Source organism: Mustelus asterias, chromosome 20 (genome assembly GCF_964213995.1).
Source record: "Mustelus asterias chromosome 20, sMusAst1.hap1.1, whole genome shotgun sequence".
NCBI classification, from domain to species: domain Eukaryota; kingdom Metazoa; phylum Chordata; class Chondrichthyes; order Carcharhiniformes; family Triakidae; genus Mustelus; species Mustelus asterias.
Window position 1 is genome coordinate 35,595,387 of NC_135820.1, and position 14,335 is coordinate 35,609,721.

At 39.3% G+C, this 14,335-nt stretch overlaps 1 protein-coding gene across 1 annotated transcript in view; it reads left to right on the top strand.

Annotated features, from left to right (window-relative positions):
- The window catches only part of ctnnbl1 (catenin, beta like 1), a 186,944-nt gene that overhangs the window by 57,505 nt on the left and 115,104 nt on the right, over window positions 1–14,335 (top strand). Inside the window, exon 6 of the mRNA XM_078236405.1 lies at window positions 9,288–9,381. Within this exon, the coding sequence (XP_078092531.1) occupies window positions 9,288–9,381 (94 nt within the window). The remainder of the gene's footprint in view (window positions 1–9,287; window positions 9,382–14,335) is intronic.

Sequence of the window (14,335 nt, forward strand, 5' to 3'; positions counted from 1 at the left end):
GTTCAGTGTTGTTCTGTCATTTCTCGAAGAAGTGAGAAGGATCCCATGTGGGCACAAGGTTGGACTGCTATCTAAGTCAAGTCCAAAGATTGTCTTTGTTTTATTTATTCTCCTGAGCACACAATGAATAGTGACTACATACATTGGCCAAGTGTGAATATTCTTGAAGCTATAGTGAACAAGAACTCACTTCTGACAGTATAATGAGACACAAAAGTGAAATATGTACTTCAAATAAAAAGAGTAATAGAACTCAAAAACATAACTATATTTTTAGGGTTCTGGACCAGAATCCCAACTTGCATTAGGAAGCCAGGTTAGACCCCAACTACTTTTAAAAAAATTTTGGCATAAATTTGAGGATAGGATGCTTCACTCCAGGAGCAATTCTGCTGACGAATTAGGGATCTTTTATAGGAAAACAAACATTATTTAAGACCACAGTTTAAGTAAAGCTCTAACAAAATGAAGCAGCTTAACTCTTAACAGTGGAACATCAGTTACAAAATGAAAGAAAACTACTTTAATTTCTAACTTATCTGTTTATTCCAAATAAGCAACATTCTCACAGACTTAAAATTCCACTTAAATCCGGTTAGCAACAATAAATATACTTGTTTATAAGAAGTGTAGACAGCTGTCAGAGAGTTTCAGAGCAGCGTGCAGACCTCTGTCTTTAAACAAATTCTAGGCAGAACTGAAAGCTGTTTTTCTCGGCTACATACCTCGCTCCTCCCATTAACCACTATCACATGACCTGCCAAGCAACCTAATCAAACACCCCAAGGGAAATCTTCATCTATAAACAAAAATCCATTCACTCTCTCCTAAGTAAACACTACATGGCTAAAATGAGTAATTATTTTGCTCTTCCAGCACCTGAGTTGCATTCCCCCCCGACATACATAGAACATAGAACATAGAAAGCCACAGCACAAACAGGCCCTTCGGCCCACAAGTTGCGCCGATCACATCCCCACCTCTAGGCCTATCTATAGCCCTCAATCCCATTAAATCCCATGTACTCATCCAGAAGTCTCTTAAAAGACCCCAACGAGTTTGCCTCCACCACCACCGACGTCAGCCGATTCCACTCACCCACCACCCTCTGAGTGAAAAACTTACCCCTGACATCTCCTCTGTACCTACCCCCCAGCACCTTAAACCTGTGTCCTCTCGTAGCAACCATTTCAGCCCTTGGAAATAGCCTCTGAGAGTCTACCCTATCCAGACCTCTCAACATCTTGTAAACCTCTATCAGGTCACCTCTCATCCTTCGTCTCTCCAGGGAGAAGAGACCAAGCTCCCTCAACCTATCCTCATAAGGCATGCCCCCCAATCCAGGCAACATCCTTGTAAATCTCCTCTGCACCCTTTCAATGGCTTCAACATCTTTCCTGTAATGAGGTGACCAGAACTGCGCGCAGTACTCCAAGTGGGGTCTAACCAGGGTCCTATAAAGCTGCAGCATTATCTCCCGACTCCTAAACTCAATCCCTCGATTAATGAAGGCCAGTACGCCGTACGCCTTCTTGACCGCATCCTCCACCTGCGAGGCCGATTTAAGAGTCCTATGGACCCGGACCCCAAGGTCCTTCTGATCCTCTACACTGCTAAGAATGGTACCCTTCATATTATACTGCTGCTTCATCCCATTGGATCTGCCAACTGCTTGTAGAAAAAAGCTGAATTTTAATACACTCCTCTTAAACATAAAATATATCAGTAACACACTGTCATCAAAGTATAAGAAATAAACCTGAATATATTATAAGCCTAGAATGTTAAATATGTGGATGTTTAGTATGGTACTTTTCTACATGCAATGGCTCCTGCAAAAGTATAAGTTCTAGTTTAACATTGAATACTTTGAACTGGTATAATGCTTTTATTTTTATTTGCCAAATTTTCAAGGAAAATGTTTGTTCTCTGGAGGTTTCCAAGCATTGCAATGGGACAACCACATGCCTGCATCTTGGTGATATTATTGTGTCTGTGGTCTTATTTTAGTACTTAGCTGAAATTGTTTGATTTGCACAATAATTGTGACAACATACATTGATGTTAGAACTCTATAGAGGTCACTGGCTACTTTACTGTTCTGTTTCCTCTTCACCAAAACTGTCGTGTATCAGCTGCAAAAGAAATTTGACCTCAAGGGCAATTACGAATGGGCAATAAATGCTGACATAGCCAAGAAGGCCCAAATCCCATATATAACCATCTCAAAGGCAATAATGATAGGGAATAAATGCTGGCCTAGCCAGCGAAACAATCCGTGAAGTAATAAAAAAATAACTTCGATCAGAATGCATTTAGCTTTTTGTAGTTTGGAAAAATTGGCACTACTTCTCCAGGACTATAATTTTTCTTTTGTGCGTGCTTATCATTAAAACCAAGAGGAATATGAAGGAACTGTGTCAAACACAAAATGCATGTCTATCTTGTAAAAGATTGAGGGATTCCTCACTGGTTCTATTGTCTTGCTGCTTAAAGATACGTTAAAGTTAGGTAACTCATTCAGTATCGAAAAGCATCTAAAGACAGAAGTGGATGCCATGTCAAAGGAGGGGATATTGGGATTTTGAGCTGGGTGAAAGAGGTGACCTTTAGGGAGCGTTTTGATGAATAAGATTTACTGAGGTAATTCTAGACAACGGGGCCTGAACTGCTTAAGGTATGGATTCAACTGGTATGGATGAAAGAAGCGGGTGAATGCACAAGAAACCAGTTTGAGAAACAATCCTTGGAGATTTGCCACACTAGAGGAAATTACAAAGATCAACAATTGGACAATAAGGGCAATCTCAAGGCGACCGAGGACTACTGGTGCAGACTGAAAAACCAATCCCAGAGGAAGCCAAAAGAACTGTAAAAACAGAACTGTTGTAAACACTGTGATCGATTAAAAATTTGTCAATGTGTCTGAGGGCACTGGCATCCCAAGCAATTGAAGCCTGCTTTCTGGAGATAGTGGGAAACGATGGAGGTGGTGCTGCTTATCTTCTGACCATGTTTATTGGACTACTAGAGACATCAGAAGGATAATGGATTGAGTAATTGATAAATTTATAACATTTTACTGTGTGAAAGGTATTTTTTTAAATGCAAGTCACACCAAATTATTCAGACTTGATGCTTTCTTCTGAGATTTTGAGTATATTGCAGATATTTTATGATGACAGAGAAAATGATACTGCTCTCTTGCTTGTAAAGTGTCTGGTGGACAGGCACTCAAGAAATAAGACTTCATTGTGGGTGATTTCTGATCACAGGATGACATTTGAATAATTTTTAAAAAAGCTCATAAACTCATTCCTCCAGAAAACCAATTCACTTTTTCAAGGTGCTGCATTTAGTTGTCACTTTCGCAAGTCAAGTGTCTGGCTTCAGTCACCTAGTTATGGCAACTCATTCCAGCTGTTCATCCAACAAGTCCAGTCAAAGCATAGAGTAGATCTTACCATATTTTAACTGAGAATCTATTCTGCGTCTCTTGCTATTTTTTCAGATACTTAATAGTCCTGTTGCCAGCTGATTAATTCAACTAAAGCTCTTCTATCTTAATGCTGCTCCTAATGGTTGTTGAGGTAAATCGGTGCATGCTTGCACCTTGTTTAATAACCTCAGTTTAACTCACAAGTTAACAAACTATAAGTCAATTATCCATTAGTGTTGCAACCATCTAAGTTATGACTGGTACTATAGTAGTGTGCCATTTGGTTCAATGACAAGATTGATGAGTTTTTGGGGGGATAAGGAGATGCAGCTGGAGGTAGACTGTTCTTGGTTGCTGAAGTCGCAGATTAACCTGAGAATTTTTGGTCCAGATCTGTGAATGCGCCCAGAGCTTTCTTGTGACATGGTTTCTGCCCCAGGCACCTAACTATATGGCAAGAATAGTAATCTATGAATGTTACAGCTGTAATTCATGAACATTGATTATTGTGGTTTGATTTTCAGGGCACAACCTTAAAATAAATATTTTTTAAAGCAAAAGTTTTTTTTGGAATAGTTTTTACTTGCAAATTGTATTTAGGCAGCGGCAAAGAACTCTGCATTTCTCTATTATGCATCAAAGCTTTTGATGTGAAGACTGCCAAACTTGAAAGCTTTGGCTGAAGGCAAATTGAGAATAGGGATTTCTGGTTTGGTTGGCAAGGGAAATGGAAAGCAGTGGCTGATGATTGAGTTTCAGTGATGACCCTTTGGACCTTGAATGTAAACAGAAGTATCATTGCTCCAGGAATAGTTCTAACAAATCAGCAAACTGAGTGAATACATATGAAGTATGGGAGTTTAATTTTTAGATGTTTTAATAGCTTAGTATATTATGACATGGATAGCTTTACTAAGACCATATTTGAATTGGTGCCTCTGGATATCACAAAGCCCTTCACTGCTAATAAATTACTTTAATATTATTGCAGTTTTTTTCGGTAATCAATTTGTCCATAACAAGTTTCTACAAACAGCAATGCGCCAATTGATTAGTTCAACATGAACATTAAATATTGTCCAAGACAGGTGAGAAATTCTTTCTTATTGCTTCAAACAAGAATTTTTATGTCCTTTTGAACAATCAGGCAGGAACTCAGTTTAGCACCTCAGAGAAATGGAGCCACTGGCAGTATAGCATTCTCTCTTTAAAGCAGTATGTTCCAATGCACTTGACATTCATCAAGCGTGATGAATCGACCACTAGGATGTAGCAAATTGATAATTTTTAGAGCCATGTAATAACTGAGTTGTGGTAAAGTTTCAGAGGTGGGTATGTTTGTCAGTGTCACTTGCAAGACTACTATTTGTTGTCCATTCCTAATTGAGCAAAGAAGAATCAACCATGTTGCTGTTAGACAGGAAACAGATCAGTCAGACCATGACTATGTTTATCATGGTATGGTTCAGTTGTCAAGTCTGTAGTGCCCTGGAAGCTGAAGTGCTCCTTGCTCAATGAAACAAGAAAAATAATCCCCTATTTGTTATTTTCATTTTCCCTGTTATCTCTGAATGCCTCTAAAGAACTGTACATTTAGAGCTCCAAGACTGAAGTGCTTTGAAAAGAGCACTGGCTTCAGTAGGTCTGCAATCCGATTATTCTAAATTTCCTTGTGGAATCTAGTGGCACAGATAGTATGAACTGAAGAACTTGGATTTTATTTCGCTGGTAGTTGGTGATTTTCATATTTGAGGTGGCTGAGCAGTCGACAATGCTTCATGGCTGCCAGTGAAGATTGAAATGTGCAATTCTGACAAGCCAGGATGGTGCAGCAGTGTCACCATGTGTTCAGCATTCATCTTAATAGAAACTATTGAAGCTAGTGATTGAAATTAATTGGGCGCTATTGGCATAAAATGAGAGGTTACATGAGGTTGACCATGAGCCAAAGGTCCGTTAAATGTCCCCTTGCTGTGTTTGAAATGACAGATGAAGCATAAGAAAGGCAACAGTCAGTGCAGGTTCCTATACGTAGAGATTTATCAATTATTTTCTTCGAATACATAAGTTCTGATCAAATAGAGGTAGTTTACGCTTGAAGAAAATAGTATAATAGGTAAATTATGATAACATAGTTATTTTGCTCTGGAAGAAATCTTTTTTTTAAAAGTAAATTGGAACGCACTGTCACAAATAGAACACCTCAGTTAACAGATTGTCACCACCTTTTGAGACTATTCAACAAGCTTGTTTTATGGAACAGTTGAATTGCAAAACCCTTCTGAACTGTTCTGACTCTGGCATTGAGTGTATCTTGATCACTGACAGTTTAAAGTCTCAAGACCTTTTTCAACAATTTGACCATTTTGTTTTATTAATATTGCCTATAGTTTGTATTATGATGAATATAGTAACCTGATTGCCATAGGTTCCAAATCAAAATCCTGTTGGACTAAGGCACTGAGGTGCTCGCCTAGATGTTCTTGGAGTTTGGTTTGGACTTGCAACTACCTAGCACTATTATAATAAATGTGTTTATTTCAATGTTGCAAAACATGAGCTGCAAAATTAAGCAACTACCTAGCACAAAGCCGTGGCCTTTTTTTTGGACCTGTTTGCAGTCGACAAACCTAAGACAATGCTTGAGGATTATCTTTGAAATTGTGAATAGTTGGTGTAAACTTTTTAAATAGATCAATAATATTTCATAGGTGAAAACATTACCTGTTGGGAAAGAAAAGAGATTGATGATTTGATTCGGAATGGTATTGGAATTATAAGGATAAGTGTTACTGACCCATGGACTGCAAAAATATAAATAAAGTTAATGTTAAATTATGAAATAAGGTGTTCATTTGACAGTGGAAGTGGTTGTGTGGGAGGCTGTTGTAGTTATGAGGCAGAATCATTGACCTGATTCTAAGATGCTGGTATTTGCATTCGTAATGTTAGAAAAGCTATCAATGTTTGCTGTTACTATGTAAAACTGACAGCAACTTACAGTATCCACATATACATTGTTGAACATGGAAGTCTGAAAGTTGGTTGTGCTGTTGTGTTAATTTGAACTCAACTTTTTGTGCACACTAGTTGCTGTATAAATCAATGAATTTGTTGAGCCTTGTGCGATCGATAGTAATCAAGTTTTTAACAGCATACTAAGTCATAATCTCTTCAGCCCTGAAAAGAAACTGATTTTACAAGTGTGCAATCTCATTTCCCCAGAACTATTTTTTATTTTAAGTTTTTGATATTTCAGATTTTCTCTCAATCCCTTATGTATGTCCAATCTTTATTTTGCTTTCAGTATTAAATTGATTTTTATTTCCTGCTTTGCCGTCTACAAGAATTCTTCATTGGATTGAGTAACCGGTGTGTGTATTGTGCTGGATACCACATATCCACTATCGATGATGCCAAATTCAAAGCCAAGTTGCGATAGTGGAATTCCATGTTCTAAAGCCTGCTAAATTTTTCTGGGCAGCTTTTATTCATGGTCAATTACAAGTTTTGATTTTAATTCTTTGACAGGTGTGGACATTGCTGGCTAGGCCAATATTTATTGCCCATCCATAATTGCCTTTGAGAAGATGGTGGTGAGCTGCCACTTTGAACCACTGCAATCCAAGTGGTATAGGTACACCCATAGAGAAGGAATTTTGATCCAGTAACAGTGAATGAATGGTGCTATAGTTCTAAGTCAGGATGGTGTGTGGCTTGGGCGGGAACTTGCAGGTGGTGGTGTTCCCATGTGTCCGCTGCCTTTCTGGGTGGTAGAGTCATGAGTTTGGAATGCATTGTCTAGGAGTCTTGATGAATTTCTGCGTGAATCATTCAGTGCCTTGTGTGTTAGTGGTGAAGGGAATGAATGTTTAAGATGGTGGATGGTGTGCCAATCACACCATGTTTTTGGAGCTGCACTCCAAACAAGTGGAGACTATTCCATCTTATCCTGACTTGTGTCTTGTAGATAGTGGACAGGCTTTGGGGAGTCAGAAGGTGAGTTGCTTGTTGTTGAATTCTGAGTCTCTGGTCTGCTCTTGTCACAACAGTATTTACATGACTGGTCCAATTTGGTTTCTGGTCAATGGTAATCCCCTGGTATTATTAGTGGACAATTGGGGATGGTAATGCCATTGATTGTTAAGTGGATATGGTTAGATTCTCTCTTGTTGGAGATGGTAATTGCCTGATCTTTGTGTGGCACAAATGTAGCTTGCCATTTATCAGCCCCACCCTGAATGTTGTCCATGTCTTGCTGCATATGGACATGGACTGCTTTAGTATCTGAGGAGTTGTGAATGGTGCTGAATGTTGTGCAATCATCAGTCGACATCTCCACTTCTGACCTTATGATAGAGGGAAAGTCAGTGATTAAGCAACTGAAGATGGTTGGGCCAAGGACAGTACCCTGAAGAGCTCCTGCAGTGATGTCCTGGCAGGAGTTCACTCCTTTCGCTACTGAATACATAATCCAGGCCATTGTGTTTAATAAAAATTAAACTTCAGCAAGCCAAGCAATATCGCATTTGCTGCAGCAATGCTAGAAGCCTGCAAACACTTCAGAGTTAATCAGGTGAACTTTAAATTAACTCTTTTTCAATATGTAATCCCTGTTTCTCAGTGAAAAGCAGATTATAATCTTTGTATGTGGATTAATGGAGTTTACTTCAACCACATGGATCACAGCAAGATGAACTGCATTGCTGACACACTAAAGATAAAAAGTATATTGCTTTTTATACTTGGTTGCTTGTTATGAGATCGAGATCATTGGCTGAATTGAACAATCAGTCTTTTCAACCTGGCAACTCAAAGGCATGTGGCTGAAACCATAGAGGTGGAAGACAAGCATTCCAGAAAGAACCAAAGGTCTACCATGGACAAGAAACTTAAAGAAATAAGTAAACTTAAAGGAATAAATATGGAAAAATTAATAGGAATAGGTGGTCCCAAATCCACTGGAACTGACGAGGTAGTTACTGCAGCAGCAATGGATGCATTGGGTTTGATCTTCCTTAGATTCTAGAACAGGATTGGAAGGTAGCAAACATAACCCCGCTATCTTAGAAAGAAGGAAAAGAGAGAACTATAAGTCAGTTGGCCTCTTGTAGTAGTGAAAATGCTAGAATCTATTATTTGGGATGTAGAACATGCTTATTAGAAATGTCTAACCAGAGTCAGCACTGAAAGGGGCATTGTATTTGATTATTTTAAAGTTTTTAGGATATGTTTAGTAGCATAGATGAGGGTGAGTCAGTGAATTCAGTGGATGCTGTGTCTGCCAGATGGAAGTTATGTGAAGCATTGCTTAAAATTTTACTTTCGTTGAATTGGAAAAAATTTTTTTTTTCTGTGACTTCACTTAACAATTTGAAACATTACACTGAAAGGAATTTGCACCCCACTGTGTGCTTTATTATAGTAATATAATCATGGGACCAAACTTGATGTTGGTGAACTGGGAGAAAGAGGATTATTTCTGCAAGAGCGATTGATGGTTGAGTGCCTGTATTTTGGGGTTCTTCCCCACAGGAGAGACAACAGTGCTATTGCTGTGTCCACTGTCTGTGTTCTTTGTAACCAGCACACACATGTCAGTTGTTCCATCCAGCAATCATCCATTGCTCTTGTTTCTGTATGACCTGACAAACAACCCACAAGTCAGTGCAATGCTGGTCAACCAAAAAATCCCTGTATTGGCCTCTGATTCTTTTTGTTAGTAAATCATGTCTATGAGCAAAAATGTGTGTGACTTGTAATGTGCCATTCATTCAGCATTAAAAGGAATAATGATTCATGCTGAAGTGGCTTGTTGTAATGTTATCTGTTTTTTGCCTTAATTTAGTTGGAAGGACAAGTGGTGGCACTGCTAGTTCAGAACCTGGAACGATTAGATGAGACAGTGAAAGAAGAGGCAGATGGTGTTCACAACACATTAGGTAAGTTGTTTTGCCTGAAACATATTTTTCTCTGCAAAACCTCTTGTAATGAGATTCATGACTAAGGGGCAATGTATAGGGCCTTATTTGTGATGTTGCTGAAGTTAGATTGTTAGTATGTGCTTTACATTATTTAAATAAAAGAAACACATCTAGCAGACAAGTAGAATGTAATTCTAGGGAAAACAGCATTCCAGTCCCACAGTTGAAGTATTCAGCAAACGTGAAGCATGTAATTACATGTGAAAAATGGCCATGCCTTTTACCTTTAAGTCTTTAAAGTGCAGCCAATGTTTAGAAGATTGTAGTAAAATGCTTTCTCAATTATAAAATTACTGAACATCATTTCTAAAATATTTTCTTTTATATTGCATCCTATGTTGTGGATCATTGATAATAATATGCAAGTGTGATAGACCAGAAAGTTGCATTTTGTGTTTTACCAGCAATTCATTTTCTTCTAACCCCTCATAAATATGCATATGAATCATCTTAAGCCAAGATCCTTAAAGAGCTGTGTCCTAAATGGGGAAAAATTCCATTTATTTATATGAAATGGTTAGCAGGTTGGTTCATTTAGCATTGCTAATGACTTTTGTTTTGGTGTTTACAGAAATACAAATCCAAATGGGACTTTCCTCTTGATGTGATCTCTCTGCTTCTCTCCCACTCTTAGTTCTTATCATCTAGTCCTTGCCTGTGTGGGACTCCATGGATCTCAAACACTTTATCTCCTCACTTTTTCTGTCCCTAAGTCTATTACGCAGTTTTCTGTGCAGCCCTGCAATGGCTTACATTGCTTTGTTAATTTGCTAAATTTTTTAAGTTTATGCATTATCGTTTACCCCTCATATACTGGCAGCAGTTGTGGAGAGGCAATAGGAGAGACAGCCACTATATGTAAGATACAATAGAAGGCTGAAACATTTGCAACCACCTTTCGTCAGTGGGAATTGGGGAAAACTCTCCACTGGTTATACTTAGCATTAAAGAAGATGGTTGTGGCTGCTGGAGGTCACTCATCTCAGTCCCAGGATATCACTGCACGAGTTCCTCAGGCTATTGGCCTAGGCCCAACCATCTTCAATTGATGACCTTTCCTCCATCATAAGGTCAGAAATGGGGATGTTCACTGATGATTGCACAATGTTCACCATTTGTGACTCAATCATTCACCAAGGTTCCTCTGACAGTACCTTCCAAACCCCTGACCTCTACTGCCAATATGGACAAAGGCAGCAGATGACGGGGAACACCACCACCTGCAAGTTCCCTTCCAAGCCACTCCCTAACCTGACTTGAAATTATCTCGCTGTTGCTTGCAAGGTCAAAATCCTGGACAGTCCTTTCTGACAGCACTAAGTGTAACTACACCACACCAACTGCAGTGGTTCATGAGGTGGCTCACCACCACCTTCTCAAGAGCAATTAGGAATGGGCAATAAAAGTATGTCTAGACAGTGACACCCACAGCTTATGGAAGAATAACAAAACTTTGCCAGGAAGGGGGCCTAGGATTGAGAGGGAGGGCTGAGCTCCTTATGGGGCTGCAAAGTGGGTTGCACTCATGTTGCAACGTGACCAGGTTGAGGTTTTAAAGCAATGTAGACTATGTGCAAGAAATCTACATTCTTTAATATCTAACATTTCCACTCACCTGATGAAGGAGCAGCGCTCCAAAAGCTCGTGATACCAAATAAACCTGTCGAACCTGGTGTTGTGAGACTTCTTACTATTTCCTTATAGGCTGCATATGCACTCCAGATTTCTGTTGTCACAATACATAGCCACATCAACATGTATGTTACAGAAATTGGAAAGCCATCATGTGTGAGTGAGTGAAGGGCTAAGGTTTCTGGTGAGGGGTTGAGCCTGGGATTGGGTGAGTTTTGATAACTAAGAAGGTTGATGCTGGGAAATTGAGTTCATTTGGTAGCAGGCACCGAACAGGGAGAATCTATTGTTATGGTGTCTTGAAAGCAAGCCTGCAACAGGAGCAGGTGGGAAATGTTCATTTTTTACATTACCTTGCTGGCTCTCTCAAACTAATGAGAGTAGCTGAGGGCTAGGGAGCATGGCTTGGAGCTATAGAGCGTGGCTTACTCCTAAAACTGCTGTGAAAAATTGAATGCGATTATTCTGGACAGGTTTAATTGGAAGGGAATTGAGTTCAGGGAGGGAACAGCGAAGACGCTAAGCAGAAGAAATTAAAATACCTATGGTAAGGGCGTTTTATCATGGGATAAATAAATATATTTTTCCAACAATCTGATCCACCATACTGGGATCTGATGGTGCATGTTAACCAGGTGCACTGGAGCAGTCAGCAGTGCTAGACTGCAAGTCGTGCAAATCTAGTTTGGGAGAATACAGAAAAACATTTCTGTGCTTTGCCCTGGAGATGTGCTTTATCTCTGATCAATTCTACAATACTGAAATTACAATCAATTAGCTTTTTATATAAAAGTTCCATTAATCCTCCTTTTTGTAGCCTGAAGGCAAACTAAGGCTTAACTTTAACTCTGGAATTCCCTCCTTAACCTTCTCTGGTTCTTTATCTCTTCCTTCAGCACGGTTCTGTGCTCTAATATTTCCACAGTTGGCACTGTCAAATTTTGTTTGATACGACCCCTATGAAGCTCAAGGGGCATTTAACTTTGTCAAAGGTGCTGCATAAATGAAAGTTATTGTAAGAATACTTAACAGATGGTCTGACCATGCTGTAACTTTAATTCCTAATTCTGGCAATGCTGCAACTTTAAAATCCTTCATTACATTAATGATTTTTCAGTTCTCAGGCCAATAATTTAGAAGCTCAGCACTGACCAAGTAATGATTGGCAATAGTGGACCTTGTGCAGCTGATGATTCTATAAGATTTTTGACCATGACTGCTCCATTGAGTTGGTGCTCAAGAAGCCTGAGCAAAATCACTGCCAGTGAAAGCATGAACCAATCAGCAGGAACTAGTCAATCTGTGGATTTAATTGGTTTTTCTAAATCCTATTATTTTCAATCGGAAATGTGCTACCCAGGATGTTTACTTGTTTTATGTTACCTTGGCTTACATCAGGAGAGAAGCAAAGCAATGTGGTTGTCAAGCCCAGTTAATCTTTTAGGATGGAAGGCCTAGTATTATAAAATGAACCCACCAGTGGGAATACTAATGGGGATACTACCTGGGGACGCTAATTGTCTGTGACACCAGTTCGGCTGTTTGCACACTCCTATTACTTTTTTAATGTATTTCACTCTCAATACTCTACATCAAAATGCTTCACCTTCTTTGGCCTCATTTCAGTGAAGTGTCTGAGAAGCCGACCCTGACTTGCAGCATTTGTAATGAAAGAATTTCAGGCTAAAGAAGCAACCAGCTTATTTGAAATGAAATGTTACAAATTGCAGAAACAAAATGCCTTCTAAAAGCTTTTTTGAACATGTATGTAATTTATCATTAGCTGATCTTCTGTGCTTTGTTTGCATGCAAGTTAGAGAATGTTTTCACTCTTGCCTGCCTGTGATGTCTTCATATTCCTTCTTCTCCTTTCTCTTCTTTGTCATTTTATCCCCTTTGACATATCCTGTTTGTTTCTTTCTCTGCTCCCAACTATTTCTCTCATGCTGGATAACATAATGGGATAAGGTGGTGTTTAGAATGAAGGTTATAGGGAAATGTTTTCCCTCTTCCAGTTACGCCCTGTTTGGAGAAATTTGTTTATGCACTGCTGTCTCTTGTGCACTGTGGCTTGCCATAGTCATGTGACTTGAGGTCATTTGGATAAAACAAAGGATTTGGGCAGAAACCATTTTTACGCACCACTTGGAACATGGTGTCAGGAGTTTTTTGCTGAATTTGAGTAGATTTAATAGCTGTAAGAGATCCAGCTGCAGTAAGAAACAGCAGAGAATAATTAAAACATCAGTCTGCAACGTTGTACAGGATATTGAATGCTCGGTGAGTTAGTATGGGTTTGAATATTCCAGTACCTATTCCGGTGAAGGGAGATTTGAAAATGAGTTGGAAATTCTTCCATTCTCCGCAGCAGAACTGTGAAATTGGCATAATGTTAAACAAGAAACCTGAACAACTAACATGGGGAAAGCCGTGCACCAACGGCAGGAAGCTGAACCACTTTGCACACAGGTATTTTGCTGGAAAGAAGAAAAGTAAGCATACAAAAATGTTTGCTGGAGAGATGTCAGTCAATGATTCTGACAAATCACTAGATCCTAGAACAGGTTGGCACCATTGGGTATTGAGGTAAAAATATTTCTTGACTTTTGGGAGGATGACTGCAGAAGGAGAGCATCAAGTTAGTGTGAAGTATCAGATAGACTCCCATGCAACATCATGAGCTTCACAGACCTGTGCGAAGTTGCTCAAGATGGTGACTTGAAAATAAAGCTGTCAGAAGTAAAGTTGAGGCTATATAATAGAATGATACTCACCGTAAGAGACAAACTAAGCTGAAACTCGGTGTATTGGGAAGAAAGAAGGTTTGATAGTTCTGGATAGTAGACATCAAGAAAATAAACTGCAAGTGAAAATGACTAAAGTCAAGCATGTAGGACATTTACTGACAGTAAAATAAGCTTTGCCCTGATCCTGATAGGCGCATATTGTAGCAGCGATGAAGCAATCGACAGGCATGAAGGCGGTGCAATGTTTTGTTGGATTTGTGAGCTACCTAGGCAAAGTCTTTGTCCAATTTTTCATCAGTGTGTGAACTTCTATGCAAGCTCACTGCAAAGGCTGTTCAGTGGGTACATAACAAGAAGCAGCTTTCATTCACCTCAAACAGCTAGATTCACTACCAGTGCTGAGGTACTATGATACGAATGACAAGTCACTCTGCAGTGTGATGCCAGTGAAACAAAACTTGGAGCAACCTTCATACAAGGACATCCAGTTGTGTTCTCATCCATAGTATTAACCCAAACTGAACAATGCTGTG